We start from the raw sequence: 18,250 nt of genomic DNA on the forward strand, positions 1-18,250 counted from the left end.
GAATGGCAGTGGTACCAATGTGGTCGATGTGCCACCCGTCAAAATTTAAACTTGGCAATAAAGAGAAATCAAAATGCCGGGAAATTCGAAAAATTCCAATGCTAATGTATTCCACAGTGATCTGACAAAGGAACATCTTTGAAGTCCATCATTGTGAAAATGTTGGTAGCAGAAAGAAGGCAGTAAATTAATTTTCGCGGGTTGGCAACAATTTTGTCGGCGTCTGCGCCCTTGCGAAAATCGCGAAGCTGAAAACACGAGTATAGCCGCGCATTAAAACTGCCCCTCCATTGTTGCTGACGTTGAATTGTTTGGCTTGTTTCAAAAGGCTACGGTTCTCTAGTCATGTTTTCTTCAATTCCGAGGGGTCGGCAACTCATATATTACTTCGTACGCGGTGGCTATATTACCCTATATTACCTGTATATTACCATATATTACTTGCATATTACCACAATTTCTCCTCTATAATACCCCTATATTACTATATATTACTTTGCATTACTTTATATTACACATATATTACCTATATTACTGGTAATATACGTATACTCCCTCGTACACGGCCAAGGGAAGTTGCCGACCCCTCGTTCAATTCTGTGTAATAGTTCTCACTCATAACGTGGCAACACCACGACGGTTGGCTTGACAAACTTTATAAACTCGAGAGGGATGGTCTCGAAACGCAGGTGAGTCTTGTTCGAGGAACATGAGCACTGAAAGTCGCGAGGTGGAGCGAAGTGATCATGGTGCTAACTGAATCAGAAGTACCATCAAACCTCGCTAAAAGGAGCGGCTACATGACCAGCTTATTCAAAAAGAAGCTAAAAGTCTTAAAGCGACTCTTAAACTACATTAAGGAAAGATAATTCACAGATGCATGTGCACAGGTACGCAGTTAAATGGCTCAATTCACTCCGATTTGAAGAGTAACAAAAATTTTCAACAAAACAACAACAGAAACAACAACGCAGCGGTGCGGGATTGGTGCGGGACACTCTCATAAAAAGTCACTGGCCGGCCGGCCGATCCAAATGGCCACGTTCGAAACGACATCAATTCTATTGTTGGATCTCTTCTAGCTGCAGTCGAAGAGATTTTTCATTTCGAACGTGCTTTTTCATCTTTTGGGGTAAGCTGTACAGGGCCGAAAAGGAGCTCAGCTATTGGTCCGCCCCGGCTCGGGCTCCCCCCACTCCCTTCCTTTTTCCTTGACGAGTCGAGTTTTGCCTAAACAGCGATTTTGACAGCAAATTTCTCAAAATTGGCCGTTAACTTTTTAACCACATTTCAACATTAGAATCAGCGTTCAAAGTTCTACTAGTCTGTAAAATCTCACTAAAATCCTATAGAAAATTTCCAAAATAAAGGGCCACACGAATTGAATCTCGCGCCGGCTGAATCCTGGGTATACTATAAGGCTACTTCGTGCCTAAAAACACTCAAGAACCACTCACTAAAAAGTTTCAGGCTGATTAACTCCCAGTGGTGCGAATTTCACACTGTCGCAGTGTGAAAAGAGACCACTCCTAGGGGTGCAAATTTAGCACCACTCTAAGTTGCATCATCGCACTCTACGGTCATGTAGACCAGTCAATCGCTAAACTTTCCCCATACGTGTGATTTGTACCCCTAGCAGTGCAAATTTCACTCTTCCAAGTGAGAAAAGGTGAGGTTAGGGGGAAAACATCAACAAAACCACTAAAATGTCTAAATTTGATTTCTTTGGTTCATCTGTTAAAACCTCTTTATTGAGTTATTATTTCTGTTGTCAGTTTTGTTTCATTACTGTTCAGTGAATTGTTCCTGAAATGTGTTTCAATAGCTGTCCTTCTGTTGGTCCTTCAACAGTATTCGCCTTATTCCCCTCAACAATATTCTCTTACCCCGTAATCTTGCTGCTCAAACAGTTTTTATTTATCTTGAACACATTTTTTGGTGACATACTGCGTTGCATATGAAACAAAGTTACGGAGAGCCTTCTCAATTAGCGTGTTAATATCATGTTAAATAGAAACTTCTTAAAATTGGGAACCTTTTCCCTTATCGCAAGGAAAAATTAGGAGAAACGACTAAAAGTTTACGTAAACTTCCATGTCTGAGAGACTTATTGGAGTTGGGGCCTCCAACTTGGAAAATAATTTCATCCAATAGTGATTGAATTTTAAACACAAAGGTAACTTCCTGTCACAGATTTTTTTAGGCACGAAGTAGCCTTATAGTATACCCAGGATTCAGCCGGCCCGAGATTCGATTTGTGTGGCCCTTTATGCATTTCGGAAATTTTCTATACGATTTTAATGAGATTTTGCAGACTTGTAGAACTTTGAACGCTGATTCTAATGCTGAAATCTGGTTAAAAAGTCAACGGCCAATTTTGAGAAATTTGCTGTCAAAATCGCCGTTTCCATGGCAAAACTCGACTCGTCAAAGGAAAAAAAAGGGAGTGGGGGGAGCCGAGCCGAGCCGGACCAATAGCGGAGCTTCTTTTTGGGTCTGTACAGCTTACTCCAAAAGCTGAAATAGCACGTTCGAAATGAAAAATTTCTTTGACTGCAGGTAGACAAGATGCAACAATAGAATTGGTGTCGTTTCGAACGTGGCCATTTGGATCGGCCGGCCGGCCAGTGACTTTTTATGAGAGTGTCCCGCACCAATCCCGCACCGCTGCGTTGTTGTTTTTGTTGTTGTTTTGTTGAAAATTTTTGTTACCCTTCAAATCGGAGTGAATTGAGCCATTTAACTGCGTACCTGTGCACATGCATCTGAGAATTATCTTTCCTTAATGTAGTTTAAGAGTCGCTTTAAGACTTTTAGTCTCTTTTTGAATAAGCTGGTCATGTAGCTGCTCCTTTTAGCCAGGTTTGATGGTACTTCTGATTCAGTTAGCACCATGATCACTTCGCTCCACCTCGCGACTTTCAGTGCTCATGTTCTTCGAACAAGACTCACCCGCGTTTCGAGACCATCTCTCTCGAGTTTATAAAGTTTGTCAAGCCAACCGTCGTGGTGTTGCTACGTTGTGAGTGAGAACTATTACACAGAATTGAAGAAAACATGACTAGAGAACCGTAGCCTTTTGGAACAAGCCAAACAATTCAACGTCAGCAACAATGGAGGGGCGGTTTTAATGCGCGACTATACTCGTGTTTTCAACTTCGCGATTTTCGCAAGGGCGCAGACGCCGACAAAATTGTTGCCAACCCACGAAAATTAATTTACTGCCTTCTTTCTGCTACCAAAATTTTCATAATGATGGACTTCAAAGATGTTTTTTTTGTCAGATCACTGCGGAATACATTAGCATTGGAATTTTTCGAATTTCCCGGCATTTTGGTTTCTCTTTATTGCCAAGGTTAAATTTTGACGGGTGGCACATAGACCACATCGGTACCACTGCCATTCGTAGCCACTCTTGAGCCCTACCTTTTACATAACTTTTTTGCTTTCCCCACACTCCTACCCAAATTGACTTCGTGACTCCTAGGATTTCTTGAAATCGTATTTTTTTGACATCTAAATTTTACTTTACAATATCCCTGAAGGGGCACAGATTTGTCACAGTGAATTTTAAAAATTGTCAAAGTTGACTTTGGTTTACAGAAATGGATTCGTCTCGACAGGACAAACAAAAAAATGTCAACACATGTCATAGGTTCAGATAGGAAATGAAAAAGTAATTGAACTTCTAATGCTGATTTGGCCATTTTTGTCTATTATAAGTTGAATAACTTTTTCATTTCTCATTTGAACCTATGACATGTGTTGACACTTTTTGTTTGCCTTGTCGGGACAAATCCATTTCTGTTAAGGAATCTCAATTTGGCCCACTTTAAAAATTCAGTCAAAACTTGAAAATGTACCATGGTGCAATACGGGTAACCCCGTTTACCAAACTGGGTTACCAAACCCAAACCGCGGTAACCAAATTGGGTACACTTGCTTCCTTAATGGGTTGAGATCATTTCCCACCCAAAACAGGTTTGCGACTTCCCCAATTCGGGTAGGCGGGATAAGTTATTTTTCTGTAAGTGTGAACAGTGTGTATACGCTGCATGCAGACCAATCAGGGGCAAGAAATTTAGCACTTACTACGGGTGAAACATTTTAGCACCTATACGTGCTCTCATTCAACAACTTAGCACTTTTTGGTCCATTTTTGCACTTAGAAGTGCAAAGAGGCAGTTATTGCACTGCTGAGTGTGATTTGACGAGTTCGCACTAGTGAAGTGCTAAATTAGCACTGCTAGGAGCGAAATTGGGATAGGAACTTTTTAGTGAGCACCTTTGGATTTGCAGTGGGGGTACGCTAAAAATTCACGGCCTGCCTCGTTTGGAATGGGTTCGTCGCAGAAATTTGGCGCGTTGACTAACCAACCCTCTACAAATGAAAGTAAAAGCCGCTGCAATTCTCTGACCTTGCGCTCTACACTGCCTGACCAGCGACCGAGTTCCACATAGGACCACATAGGTTCCAACCGAAATTCGAAGTTTGCACGAGTCACACGGATACGGTGCGCAGCTGAGTTTCCCGTTTAACCGTGCTCCGTTGCGATGGAAACGCTACAAATTGACTCAATTGAATCAGTGGAAAGCAACGGTCAACTGTTTGCCCAAGAAGTGCAAGCTAGCGTGCCAGCGTTCCGCCCGCCGCGGCGGTCCACGCGTCGCCACTCCACCCACCTTGGTCCCCAGGGCCGGCGTCCTCGTCCGCTCCGCAGTCGCGTCCTCCAGGCGCCTCCAGGTCCTCCGCCTTCACAGAACCTGCAAGCAAGGCGGACTTCAGAAACCAGCCAGCCAAAACGTGCGGCCAACGCCGGGCGAGTTTCCCAGTCCTCGCGGCGGGCTGGGCCGCAGGAAGGCGTGGAACGGAGAGACTCGGCCAGCGAACCACAGGAACACGCCACGGCCAACCCATGCCAGAAGCCATGCAAAACACCTGCCCAGCAAAACTACCATAAGCTGTAATTGAATACTCAGTTATTGGTATGTACTAAACAAGAAACGGACAGCAAATTATCAGACTTTTATTAACATCAAATTATGAAGTACACATTATACTGCACTGCTCTGTACACTACTCAGGGCTCGCTTAACAGTGGGAAGCACATGCTGGGAAGAAGCCGCCGAAGTGAGCAAGTAAGTCGACGATCTTTCTACCCTCGCACAGCCCTGGTCCTGAAACAGCACACAAATATAATACAGGAGTCTAAGAAATAATGGCAAAAGCAGCAAAAATTGACGGCATGTAAAGGGCTGGAACAAATTCTGAAGTACAGCACGACAGTACTCTGTTGTACTCGCGAACACGTCGAGAAATGTTCTTCACACCGGAGAGGTCCGTGACGAAACACACAGTAATGGCTTCTTTCATCCAAACATCCTACGTTGAAATTTATGTCGGCATTCTCACGATGTTGAACAACAAAGTGAAGACAACAGACACCCTTACTTACTGTAAGGAAAGGAACTTTGGTTTAACGAACTTCAACCATAAAAACGTTACCAAAAACAGCATTAATCACAAGAAAAATTGAATTCGTTATTGACCCAGACTTTATCACGAAATTCTTTGTCATCCGACACAAAAAAATAAAACAAGAAAAGAACAAGACTTCATACACTCTTTAACTTAACGGCGGTTCTACCAAGAGAACTGACTTTACAGGAGTATACAACCAAAATTATGAACTTAAGTTGTTCCGAGCATGGCATAAAATTTCAGAGGGAACATCTTTCTGGCCGCATCAGACAAATACAAGACAGAATTCACAAACAGGAGGCTAATAAATGAATAAAATAACACACAAAATCTATGTGTGTACTCAGTACACACTTCTAGGTGCGTGCTTACAAGCATGCACTTCTAGGTGTGTACAGGCCTAAGCACGCACCTAGAAGTGTGTACTTGAATAGAGATAGTCGTTTTCCCTAATGCCGCGCATGCACCTGCAATGTATATCTAAGTAAACTTATAAGTGTGTACTCATTCAAGTAACACTTCTAGGTGCGTGCTTAGGAAGTAACACCCAGAAGTGTGCTTGAAAGCACGCCCTAGAAGTGTGTATGGTACACACATAGCTTTTGTTAAGATTCAGGCTTAAGTATTATACCTGTCATCTGAAAAGGGGTGTATTATGCAATAATACACTCACACTTTATGTATTTGGTTCAATTTGGTCTCTTGCAACTCTAGTAATCTTGATCTTATATATGTACTTCAAAAAAGGGCCCTAAAATCTATATTTGACCTTGATTCTCGTTATCCTACAAAAGAACTGCACATTACAACGAGTGTACCACCAATCGATCACCACATTGCTGTCGCCAACTCGATGCTGATTTATAAGATAAAGCACAATCTGTATTGAACTTCATTGTGGCATGGAAGTTCACGATCATAACACTAGACATAAAAACCAAATTAAAAGAGCATTTCCCACCTCTACGAAGTATGGTCTTCACAGTGTGCTGTATGAATCTATATCTATCTTCAATAGTCTACCAGAGAATATAAAAAAACTCAAAAAATGTAGTTGCCTTTAAGAAGAGGGTCACCCTGTATCTCCTGTTAACTTGTAATGTATCTGTTCAACTGCTCCTGACCATTACGACCACCCATAATTTTGTACCCCGCCCTTATCAGAGCTTTGCTCTCTGGGCGGCCAAGTGAATAAATAAATAAAAAATAAAAAAAGATTGAGCAGAAAAAATAATTAAAATCATGAAAGCGGTAGAAACAGATTCCCACGGCGGTGCTTAGGTGTGCTCGAAAACACGTAGAGAGAAGTTTTGCACACCGAAGTGGACTATGACAAAAATTCACAAATATGGCTTCTTTCGCCAAACGCTCATACGCCTAAACTTTACATACTTTGGAATTGCCACATGCTGTCATTCATCAAGTCAAGCCGAGGGCTATCACAACTAAGAGCGAGTACACGCGTTTGATTTGAATAGCTTAAATCAAATAACCTTCACAAAAAAAGTCTTGACAAGAGGAAAGCACTTGTTATTATAACTGATTATCATCAACGCACACAATTTTGATGACACAAACATACAAGTGCAGAAATAGTTTTACCAAAAATACAAACTTTCCAGAATGGAACTGAAATTATTTGCTAATAGCCATCACGAGAATGGACTGAAATATCAGAGGAAAGAACGTTCTACACGCGTCACATTCCAAAGCCATAGTATTCGTCAAGAAACGACACACTGGCACAGCTTTTCCCTGGTTTACTGTCCGGCATGAATGCCCTTGTGGCGGCGTAGATTGGAGGCATCGGAGAACTTCTTCGCGCACACCTTGCACTCGAAGGGCTTCGCACCAGAATGAATCCTCCTGTGCAGAGTAAGAGAAACAAGCTGGGTAAACTTCTTCCCACACACGTCGCACTCGTACGGCTTCTCTCCAGAGTGGATCCTTTTGTGCACAGTAAGATTTTCGCTACGGTTGAACTCCTTCCCACACACGTCACACTGGTACAGCTTCTCTCCAGAATGAATCCTCTTGTGCACAGTCAGATTGCCTTCCTGGTTAAACTTCTTCCCACACTCCTCACACTGGTAAGGCTTCTCCCCGGTGTGGATCCTTGCGTGCCTCTCCAGATCCTTAGCCGAAGTCCACTGCTTGCCGCACACTCCGCACGCGTGCCGCCCCGCCTTGGAGTGCCCCGCCAGGTGCTTCCGCAGGTCCGCCTCGGCCCGGAAACTCTTGCCGCACTCCCCGCACTTGGACGCGAGCCGCGCCTTCCCGCCTCGCTGCCGCCGCGAGGCCTGCTCCACCTGCCCCGCACCGCCGGCCGGGCCAGCCAGCGAGAAGGTGCCGCTGATGACCAGCTGCGGGATCTCCGCCGGGACGGGGCCTACAACACCGAGTGGGAAGCAGAATAGTTAGCGAAGGACAAGCCAAGCGCCAATCCCAGAAAGACAACCAGACAGCAGGACCAATCCACCTGAGCCCCATCAGGCAAGGAGCTCGTCTGCTACTCTTTGAAGAAGCTGGAATGAAAAACGAATTAAAATCTACACTCTTAATGTCTTACGAAGAAAATTCCAATAATACGAAGAAAATGGCGCAAGCATATTACAAAGGTGGTTTTCCTTCGAATTACGAAGGTTTTTCTAAGTATCTTACAATGAAAAAGCTGAAAAGATTCGTATTACGAAGAAATATTGTTTCGTATTATGCTTGCGCTGAATCCACTGTAACATACGAATAACACAGGTCAAATTTCATTGTTAGACATTTAGAGTGTACTTCCGCCCCGCAGGCGGCATCCCGGACTGCTCCGCCAAGACTCCACTCACCTTCGCCTCCAGAGTCGCCGTCCGCTCCGCAGTGCCGCCCTCCAGACTCGGGGGCCTCCAGGTGCTCGCCCTCCACGGCGCCTGCAAGCAACAACGCGTTACTGAGCCGTCCTTGCCAAGACACGTTTCCCGTTCAACCACGCAGCGCAGCATCGCACAGAGGAAAAATTAATTCAAGTTAAAACAGCGAAAAGCAACGCCCAGATTGCAAAGCTAAATGGACTGGTTGCTCAAGTTGTGCAGGAAAGCGTGCCCACCGCGATGGTCCACGCGTCGCCACACTGAAAAACCAAACGTGGTCAAGACCACACCACAGGTGTGGTCAGATGGATGCCATTTTGACCACATCAGTTGGTGTGGTCCAGACCACGTTTGGCCGCGTTTAGTGTGGTCTAGACGACACCAAACGCACCAAACGTGGTCTAGATGACACCAACTGGTGTGGTCAAAATGGCATCCATTTGACCACACCAGTTGGTGTGGTCTAGACCACGTTTGGTTTTTCAGTGCACTCCGACCACCTTGGTCCCCAGGGCCGGCGTCCTCGTCCGCTCCGCAGTCGCGTCCTCCAGGCGCCTCCAGGTCCTCCGCCTTCACGGAACCTGCAAGCAAGGCGGACTTCAGAAACCAGCCAGCCAAAACGTGCGGCCAACGCCGGGCGAGTCTCCCAGTCCTCGCGGCGGGCTGGGCCGCAGGAAGCCGTGGACACGGAGAGACTCGGCCAGCGAACCACAGGAACACGCCACGACCAACCCATGCAAGAAGCCATGCAAAACACCTGCCCAGCAAAACTACCCGATGAGCAACAAACTCATTTATTGCTACTTAACAAGAAAGGGACAGAGAATGATCAGATTTTATTAACTTCGAATAATGAGGTACAAATTAAACTGCACTCCTCTGGACAATACTGAAGGCTCGGCGCAATACTGAACACTGGGAGCCGCATGCTGGGAAAAAGCCACCGAAGTGTGCAAGGAAGTCGGCGATCTTTCTACCCTCCTGAAACAATACACAGAATCAGGAGTCTAAGAAATAACGGCAATAGCAGCAGAAACTTGACGAAAATGGTTGGAACAAATTCAAAAACACAGCACGACGGGACTCTGTGGTACTAGCGAACACGTCGAGGTATGATTTACACACCGGAGTGGTCCGTGACAATAACTCACAATTATGGCATTTTTCACCAAAACCCCCTGTTTCTAAACTTAACTTATTTCGACATTGTAATATGATGTTAAACAACAACGTAATGCCGAAAGACACGGTTACTTACTGTTAGGAAAACCATTACGGTTAAAACAATGTCAACCGTAAAACCTGATACAAAGCGGAAATGTTAATTCACAAGAAAATTACATTTGGTTTTTGTTTGACCCAGATTTTAATATGGGTTATCTGGATTTTAATTTAGGTTATCCGACAAAAAAATGCAAGAAAACAAAACAAGAAATATTAATAAACTCTTTAACATACCAGCGGTTCTAGCAAGGGAACAGACATTAAAGGAGTAAAGTCAAGCCGAGGGACATCACAACTGAGATCGAGTGCACGCGTTTGATTTGAACGGCTTCAAATGAATAACCCACCCAAAAGCACTTATTATTTCAACTGATTATTATCAACGATTATCTAATCTAATTATCATTAAAGAACATTGTTTAAATGACACAAACATACAAGAAAGGGTGAAAATAGTTATACCAAGATTGCAGAATTTGCAGAATTGAACTAAAATTATTTGCCAACAGCTTTCACGAGCATAGACTGAAATATCAGAGGCAAGCACGTTCTACACACGTCACATTCCAAAGCCTTAACATCCATCAAGAAACGACACACTGGCACAGCTTATTCCTGGGTTACTGTCCAGCATGAATGCCCTTGTGGCGGCGTAGATTTGCGGGACTAGAGAACTTTTTCGCGCAGACCTTGCACTCGTAGGGCGTCGCACCAGAATGAATCCTCTTGTGCACAGTAAGAGAATGAAGCCGGTTAAACTTCTTTCCGCATAAGGCACAAGGATACGGCTTCTCTCCAGTATGAGTCCTCTTGTGCAAAGTGAGGGTTCCGCTCTGATTGAACTCTTTTCCACACACGTCGCACTCATACGGCTTCTCTCCAGTGTGGATCCTCTTGTGCCTTGTAAGATCAGAATCCTGAATAAACTTCTTCCCGCACTCGTCACACTGGTATGGCCTCTCTCCGGTGTGGATCCTTGCGTGCCTCTCCAGATCCTTAGCCCAAGGCCACTGCTTGCCGCACACTCCGCACGCGTGCCGCCCCGCCTTGGAGTGCCCCGCCAGGTGCTTCCGCAGGTCCGCCTCGGCCCGGAAACTCTTGCCGCACTCCCCGCACTTGTACGCGAGCCGCGATTTCCCGCCTCGCTGCCGCCGCGAGGCCTGCTCCACCTGCCCCGCACCGCCGGCCGGGCCAGCCAGCGAGAAGGTGCCGCTGATGACCAGCTGCGGGGTCTCCACCGGGACGGGGCCTGCGACACAAAGTCGGGTGCAAAACAGTTAGCAAAGGGCAAAGGGAAGTGCCAATACTGCGAAGAAAGGCAACCAGACAGACGACAGACCAATCCACTGGAACCCTATCAGGCGCAACGAGCACGTCTAGTAGTCTTTGGTGAAACTGGAATTGATTTCATTGAAATCGAATGAACATCCACCCCTGCAGCCCGCGGCGTGCCCATGACTGCTCCGCCAGGACTCCACTCACCTTCGCCTCCTGAGCCGCCGTCCGCTCCGCAGTGCCGCCCTCCAGACTCGGGGGCCTCCAGGACCTCGCCCTCCACAGCGCCTGCAAGCAACACCGCGTTACTTAGCCGCCCCAATCACTGTCCCAGGGAAGCGAAATCAGCTGCAGACCTCAACACACGCAGGCTGGTATCGCTAGGTGAAAACACTGAGAGTCCAAACGCTATGAATATAGCGTCAATTGGTGCAAGTCTTTTGCATAGCACATGAAGTGCAATGCCTTCCGATTCGCATGCATTAGCGTAGGGCATTTTCAGGACGCATTCCACGTGAGGCGCAATATGGCTGTGGCATTGTGCATATGGTGCGATATCTCAGAGCATTGCAATATGCGTGCTATATTTAAAGCATTTGGAATCTCAGTGAAGAGGAGTCCAACAGGATTCGATTGAAAGACACAGTAGCGACGGAGTGAGGGACCATAGAGGTTCGAAACGAACATGTTCGCACGATTCACGCACATACGGTTCGCGGCAACGTTTCCCGTTAATTTGTGCTGCGTTTCAATGGAAAAGCTACAAATGTACTCAAAATTCATACAGTGAAAAGCAACGGGTAGGTGTTGAGCTCAACCGACGACGTGCTCAAGTAGTGACGGCAGTGTGCGAGCGTTCCGCCCGCCGCGGTGGTCCACGCGTCGCCACTCCACCCACCTTGGTCCCCAGGGCCGGCGTCCTCGTCCGCTCCGCAGTCGCGTCCTCCAGGCGCCTCCAGGTCCTCCGCCTTCACGGAACCTGCAAGCAAGGCGGACTTCAGAAACCAGCCAGCCAAAACGTGCGGCCATCGCCGGGCGAGTCTCGCAGTCCTCGCGGCGGGTTGGGCCGCAGGAAGCCGTGGACACGGAGAGACTCGGCCAGTGAACCACAGGAACACGCCACGGCCAACCCATGCCAGAAGCCATGCAAAACACCTGCCCAGCATACCTACCATAGAAGCTGTAATAGAACATACTCAGGTATTGCTATTAAACAAGAAACGGACAGCTAATAATCAGACTTTTATTAACTTCAAATAATGAGGTACACATTATACTGCACTGCTCTGAACACTAATGAAGGCTCGTTAACACTGAGGCGCATGCTCGATAAAAGCCACCGAAGTGTGAAAGGAAGTCGGCGATCTTTCTACGCTCGCACTCGGCCCTGGTCCTGAAACAGCACACAAATATTAGACAGAATGCAGAAACAGAAGTCGAAGAGAAAAATTGATATCATGAAAACGGCTGGAACACATAACAGAGTACAGCACGACGGTAATCTTAGAATGCGCGAACACGTCGACAAATGTTTTTATTTATTGCGGGATTCTCACACGATGTTAATCAACAACAACAAGACGATGGACCCCTTATTTTTTGGCGAGCCCAGGCATTTGTTTAAACAACTTCAACCGTAAAACCTTAGCAAAAACAGAATTGTTCACAATAAAAACTACATACGTTAGTGACTCACATTTTCATAAAAAAATACTTTGTTCACAAAAAAAGGAAGAAGAGAACAAGGCTTTATACACTCCTGAACTTAACGGAAGCTCTACCAAGACAACACACTTTACTGTAGTACAACCAAAATTATGAACTAAACGTTGTTACGAGCATAGAATAAAATTTCGGAAAGAACCTCTTTCTGCCCCCATCACACTCCTAAGCCTTTAACCTGCAAGCAAGGCGGACTTCAGAAACCAGCCAGCCAAAACGTGCGGCCAACGCCGGGCGAGTCTCCCAGTCCTCGCTGCGGGCTGGGCCGCAGGAAGCCGTGGACGCGAAGAGACTCGGCCAGCGAACCACAGGAACACGCCACGGCCAACCCATGCACGAAGCCATGCAAAACACCTGCCCAGCATAACTACCATAGAAGTTGTAATTGAACATACTCGATTATTTCTATTAAACAAGAAAGGGACAGCAATTATCAGACTTTTATTCACTTCAAATAATTAGGTACAAATTATACTGCACTGCTCTGAACACTAATGAAGGCTCGTTAACACTGTGAGGCGCATGCTCGGAAAAAGCCACCGAAGTGTGAAAGGAAGTCGGCGATCTTTCTACGCTCGCACGCGGCCCTAGTCCTGAAACAGCAAGCAAATATTAGACAGAATGCAGAAAAAGAAGTCTGAGAGATAACGGCAAAAGCAGCAAGAAATTGACATCATGAAAACGGCTGGAACAGATAACAGAGTACAGCACGACGGTACTCTTAGAATGCGCGATAACACGTCGAAAATGTTTTTATTTATTTCGGGATTCTAACACGATGCTAATCAACAACAACAAGACGAAGGACTTCCTTATTTTTGGCGAGCCCAGGCATTTGTTTAAACAACTTCAACCGTAAAACCTTGTAGCAAAAACAGAATTGTTCCCAATAAAAATTAGATACGTTAGTGACCTATATTTTCATCAATAAATACTTTGTTATTCGACACAAAAGAAAAAAACAAGAAAAGAACAAGGCTTTTAACACTTCTGAACTTCGCAGAAGTTCAGTTCGGCAGCTCTACCAAGACAACACACTTTACTGGAGTACAACCAAAAATTATGAACTCAAAGTTGTTACGAGCATGGAATTAAAATTCGGAGGGAACCTCTTTCTGCCCCAACACACTCCAAAGCCTTTACACTTCGCAAGAAATGTGGCTCCTGCACTTGGCACATGTGTTCACTTATCACACCAGTACAGGACGGAACTCACAAACAGGAAAAAAATTACTGCAGCAGGAGTTGGCAGCAAAAAAACAATTGACAACATAAAAACGGTTGTAACAGATTCCAAAGTACTGCACGACGGTGCTTCGGTATACTCGAAAACACTTCGAGAAATGTTTTACATACCGAAGTGGACTCTGACAAAACTTTACAAATAAGGCTTCTTTCACCAAACAGTCAAGCCGAGCGACATCACAACTTAGAGCGAGTACACGTGTTTGATTTGAACAGCTTGAACCGAATAACCTTCACAAAAACCGAAGTCTTCAAAAGAGAAAAGCACTTATGATTACAACTGATTATCATCAACGAACATTATTTACATGACACAAAAATACAAGAAAGGAGGGAATAGTTAAACAAGATTACAGACTTTGCAAAATTAAACTAAAATTAGTAGCTGATAGCTTTCACGAGCATGAAATGATATATCAAAAGAAAGTACGTTATACACACGACATATTCCAAAGCCTTAAGCAAGAAACGACACACTAGCACAGCTTATCCCAAAGTTACTGTCCAGCATGAATGCCCTTGTGGCGGCGTAGAACTGAGGGATCAGAGAACTTCTTCGCGCACATTTTGCACTCATAGGGCTTCTCTCCAGTGTGAATCCTCTTGTGCAAAGTGAGGGTTCCGCTCTGATTGAACTCTTTTCCACACACGTCACACTGGTACGGCTTCTCTCCACTGTGGATCCTCTTGTGCCTTGTAAGATCAGAATCCTGAATAAACTTCCTCCCGCACTCGTCACACTGGTACGGCCTCTCCCCGGTGTGGATCCTTGCGTGCCTCTCCAGATCCTTAGCCTTAGTCCACTGCTTGCCGCACACTCCGCACGCGTGCCGCCCCGCCTTGGAGTGCCCCGCCAGGTGCTTCCGCAGGTCCGCCTCGGCCCGGAAACTCTTGCCGCACTCCCCGCACTTGTACGCGAGCCGCGCCTTCCCGCCTCGCTGCCGCCGCGAGGCCTGCTCCACCTGCCCCGCACCGCCGGCCGGGCCAGCCAGCGAGAAGGTGCCGCTGATGACCAGCTGCGGGGTCTCCGCCGGGACGGGGCCTGCAACACCAACACTCTCTCAAGCCTACGAAGGATTTGCTTCATAACTACGAAGAAAATGAAGGCTTTTTCTTCGTATTACGAAACGGTTCTTCGTAGAGTTTTTACTGTGAAAACGGGTGCAAAACGGGTGAGCGAAGGACAACGAGAAGTGCCTATCCTGAGAAAGAAGACAACCGCACTGAAAATGCAACCACTCTGAGAAATGTCTCACCGAAACAGGGTGATACTATAATGTATCACAGAAAAACACGTCGTCCACAAATGTATCACCGGAAAAAGGTCGTACACAGATGTATCACCGAAAGAAAGGTCGTACAGGCAAAGAGCTCGTCAGCCTCTCAAGCCCTCAGTAGTGCAACTGGACTTTACCTCATTGCATAAAGCTTACGAATGTTTTTAATTGCAATTGAATCTACGTCCACCCCAGCAGGCCGCGGCATCCCGGACTGCTCCGCCAAGACTCCACTCACCTTCGCCTCCAGAGTCGCCGTCCGCTCCGCAGTGCCGCCCTCCAGACTCGGGGGCCTCCAGGTCCTCGCCCATCACGGCGCCTGCAAGCAACAACGCGTTACTGAGCCGCCCTTGGCACTCACTTGGAAATGAAAAAAGACAATTTCCAGGCCCTTCGAACGCAGGTTCATACGTAATGCTTAAGAAACATGGAAGTCACGCACGTTGCTGATTGGAAATCACAGAGAAATGTCTTCGGGTGTGTTTTAGAAAGTACAGAAGAAAGTTGCTGAATCAAGCCAACACCTTGGCAATATTTCTTGAAAGCGGTAAAGCAGTGTGCTAGAAGTTCATATGTCATGGCCAGATCGCCTCATTTGTAAAACGCGTTGCTTGTAAAACGTTGGTGCGGTGTCTACACTGTGAAATCAAACGTGGACAAGTCCACACTTCCTGGTGTGGAGTAAGTGTCCGCACTTGGAAGTGCAGAGTACGCAGCCTCCGCGCTTGAAGTGTGGAGTAGCTCACAAAGCCCTTATCTCTTTGCATGGTGCAAACGTGGACAACTCCACGTTTGAAGTGTGGAGGCTGCAAACTCTGCACTTCCAAGTGTGGAGACTGAAGGAGTGGTCCACGTTTGGTTTTACAGTGAAACGTCCCTCAACTGTCACAAAAAAGCTGCTGCACTTCTCTGGTCTTGAACTCTACACTGGCTGAACTTCGACGAAGTGTGTCGGCAAATATAAAGAGCCTACAGTAAAAGAGGCGCCACGGGCGGCTGTGGTGGGGGGTCTGGTTCAACTGGGGACGCTAGGCGAGCGCTCCGTTTCTCATACCGATGCGCATCTGTCTGTCTAGCAGACGAATTTGAACCGCGGTCCACGGAAAACACTTGTTAGGCTAGGCTTTTAGGCTGCACGTAAAGAGCCGAGCCTACGATTATATTTGAGAGAATTAAATGGTTTTGTACATAGCAGTACTATTTAGTATGTTTCCATGACACATTTTCTGAAGGTAAGATGTTTTAAGTACAGAGACAGAATAGTAAAATTAAACCTTTATTTGTCAAGCATGTATACAATCATTTGCATCTTTCATTTTATCCACCTGAAACACACACTCAAAGCAGTGTTTAAGGTTACACACACACCAAGGCATTCATTAAATAGCGCCCCAATAAGTCAGCTTAGCTTGAATAGACACAATCTTTTCTCTTAGCCCAACACGTACTCAAAGTAGTGTTTGAGGTCACACGCAGACCAGGGCAATTAAATAGCGCCCAAAGAAATAAACTGAGCTTCAATAGCGGCAATCTGTTCTCTTAGCTCAGCATTTTATTTACCCCAAACACATACTTAAAGCAGTGTTTGAGGTTACACGCAGACTAAGGCATCCTTTAAGAAGCGCCCAAAGAAATCAACTTAGCTTGAAAAGCGGCAATCTGTTCTCTTAGCTCAGCATTTTATTTACCCCAAACACATACTTAAAGCAGTGTTTGAGGTTACACGCAGGCTAAGGCATTCTTTAGGAAGCGCCCAAAGAAATCAACTTAGCTTGAATAGCCGCAATCTGTTCTCTCAGCTCAACATTCCTATCTCTTGCATACTCCATAATTTTGAGCTGCTTCTGATCATCATGCTCATTGTAATACTGTTGCAACAGGCAGCCTTGTTTATGAGAAGACCCGTCACTTGAGTTCAGCTCAACCCCCGGGTTCGCTCAACCGATCAAAAATAGACAACATGGTAGTGCAGACTTAGTCCTATGGCCCCCTAATTTGGCTTCTTTGCTTTGAAATAGCACAACATCTTCCAGTATTTACTGATGCAAAGTTTAAATTTCCTCGGCACAGCATTGGGCTTTAACTTGTGCGCTTTGCGAGTCCATTGATCAAATCCAAAAAGTTCCTGCCACAAACAACACAGGTTTCAAAATAAGTTAAAGTGTCCGTGCACAATTTAAAAACATACAACATAATAACATATACCAACTCACAGAACAAATTGTGACTTAGCAGACATGACAGGGGACACACCCCAGTGAGAAGATATAACTTGGGCCCATATCGCCCGCAGCTTCTTGCTTTTGGGGACAGGACACAGGAATAAAATTGGAACACTGGCGAGCCGAGTTCCGGCAGAACGGCACACAGCACGCTACCATTTTAAATCGAACCTGCAACACGTTGAATACAAGAAAAACAAACAAAGAATGAGACGTTTAACCTCCCAGGTTCACGTACGAGTTGGCCACAATACATGGGAAAACAACCACTGACCTACTGCAAACATGCCCGCTCCACCGAGTCTCTTTACCACATAAGCATTCCCAAAAAGCCTACGGGGTTTTACTTCGCGATAAAATACTTCGTTTCGCACATTGTCTGCAAACGTCCAGCCCCATCAGCCGCCGTCGCGTCGCCGTCGCACCGTCTTCCCTACGTATGAGAAAAGTGGCGGCACGCTGCGAGCCCCAGTTGAACCAAGCCAATCAGAGGCAAGCAAGTCACGTGACCGTGGCGCCTCTTTTACTGTAGGCTCTTTAGGCACATAGGATCAACCGCTTATTATGTCTGCAAGTAAACAAGCCCGTGCCAGCGTTCCGCCCGCCGCGGCGGTCCCGCGTCGCCACTCCACCCCCTTGGGCCCCAGGGCCGGCGTCCTCGTCCGCTCCGCAGTCGCGTCCTCCAGGCGCCTCCAGGTCCTCCGCCCTTTACGGAACCTGCAAGCAAAGGGGGACTTCAGAAAACCCGCCAACCAAAAAGTGCGGGCCCGCCGGGCGAGTCTCCCAGTCCTCGCGGCGGGCTGGGCCGCAGGAAGCCCTGGACACGGAGAGACTCGGCCAGCGAACCACAGACCCATGCAAGAAGCCATGCAAAACACCTGCTAGCAAACCGACCATAGAAGCTGTGATTAAACACACTCAGGGACTGCTATTAAACAAGAAACGGAC

General features: G+C 46.3%; 2 protein-coding genes across 2 annotated transcripts in view; both read right to left on the minus strand.

The window, feature by feature from the left end:
• Nucleotides 1-12,160, minus strand: part of LOC117642929 (zinc finger protein 22-like) — a 20,561-nt gene extending 8,401 nt beyond the window's left edge. The window contains exons 1-4 of the mRNA XM_034381567.1: nucleotides 12,114-12,160; nucleotides 12,009-12,016; nucleotides 11,735-11,815; nucleotides 8,317-8,397 (exon numbers count right to left, since the gene is read on the minus strand). Of these exons, the coding sequence (XP_034237458.1) occupies nucleotides 8,317-8,397; nucleotides 11,735-11,815; nucleotides 12,009-12,016; nucleotides 12,114-12,160 (217 nt within the window). The remainder of the gene's footprint in view (nucleotides 1-8,316; nucleotides 8,398-11,734; nucleotides 11,816-12,008; nucleotides 12,017-12,113) is intronic.
• A 1,224-nt stretch (nucleotides 12,161-13,384) lies between these two features.
• On the minus strand, nucleotides 13,385-15,395 carry LOC117643162 (zinc finger protein 22-like). Its single transcript, XM_034381880.1, has 2 exons — nucleotides 15,319-15,395; nucleotides 13,385-14,845 (listed from the first exon to the last, which is right to left on the minus strand). Exons 1-2 carry the CDS (start codon nucleotides 15,389-15,391, stop codon nucleotides 14,301-14,303), a joined length of 618 nt encoding a protein of 205 aa, XP_034237771.1. The 5' UTR covers nucleotides 15,392-15,395; the 3' UTR covers nucleotides 13,385-14,300.
• Nucleotides 15,396-18,250: the final 2,855 nt, after the last annotated feature.

Source organism: Thrips palmi, unplaced genomic scaffold (assembly GCF_012932325.1).
Source record: "Thrips palmi isolate BJ-2018 unplaced genomic scaffold, TpBJ-2018v1 HiC_scaffold_16, whole genome shotgun sequence".
In the NCBI taxonomy this organism is placed as follows: domain Eukaryota; kingdom Metazoa; phylum Arthropoda; class Insecta; order Thysanoptera; family Thripidae; genus Thrips; species Thrips palmi.

Bases quoted from the DNA above. Each gene is read 5' to 3' on its own strand.
- LOC117643162 (XM_034381880.1), bottom strand. From the start codon at position 15,391: ATGGGCGAGGACCTGGAGGCCCCCGAGTCTGGAGGGCGGCACTGCGGA. The intron at 14,846-15,318 runs GTGAGTGGAGTC...TTGGTGTTGCAG, and splicing joins CGGCGACTCTGGAGGCGAAG to GCCCCGTCCCGGCGGAGACC.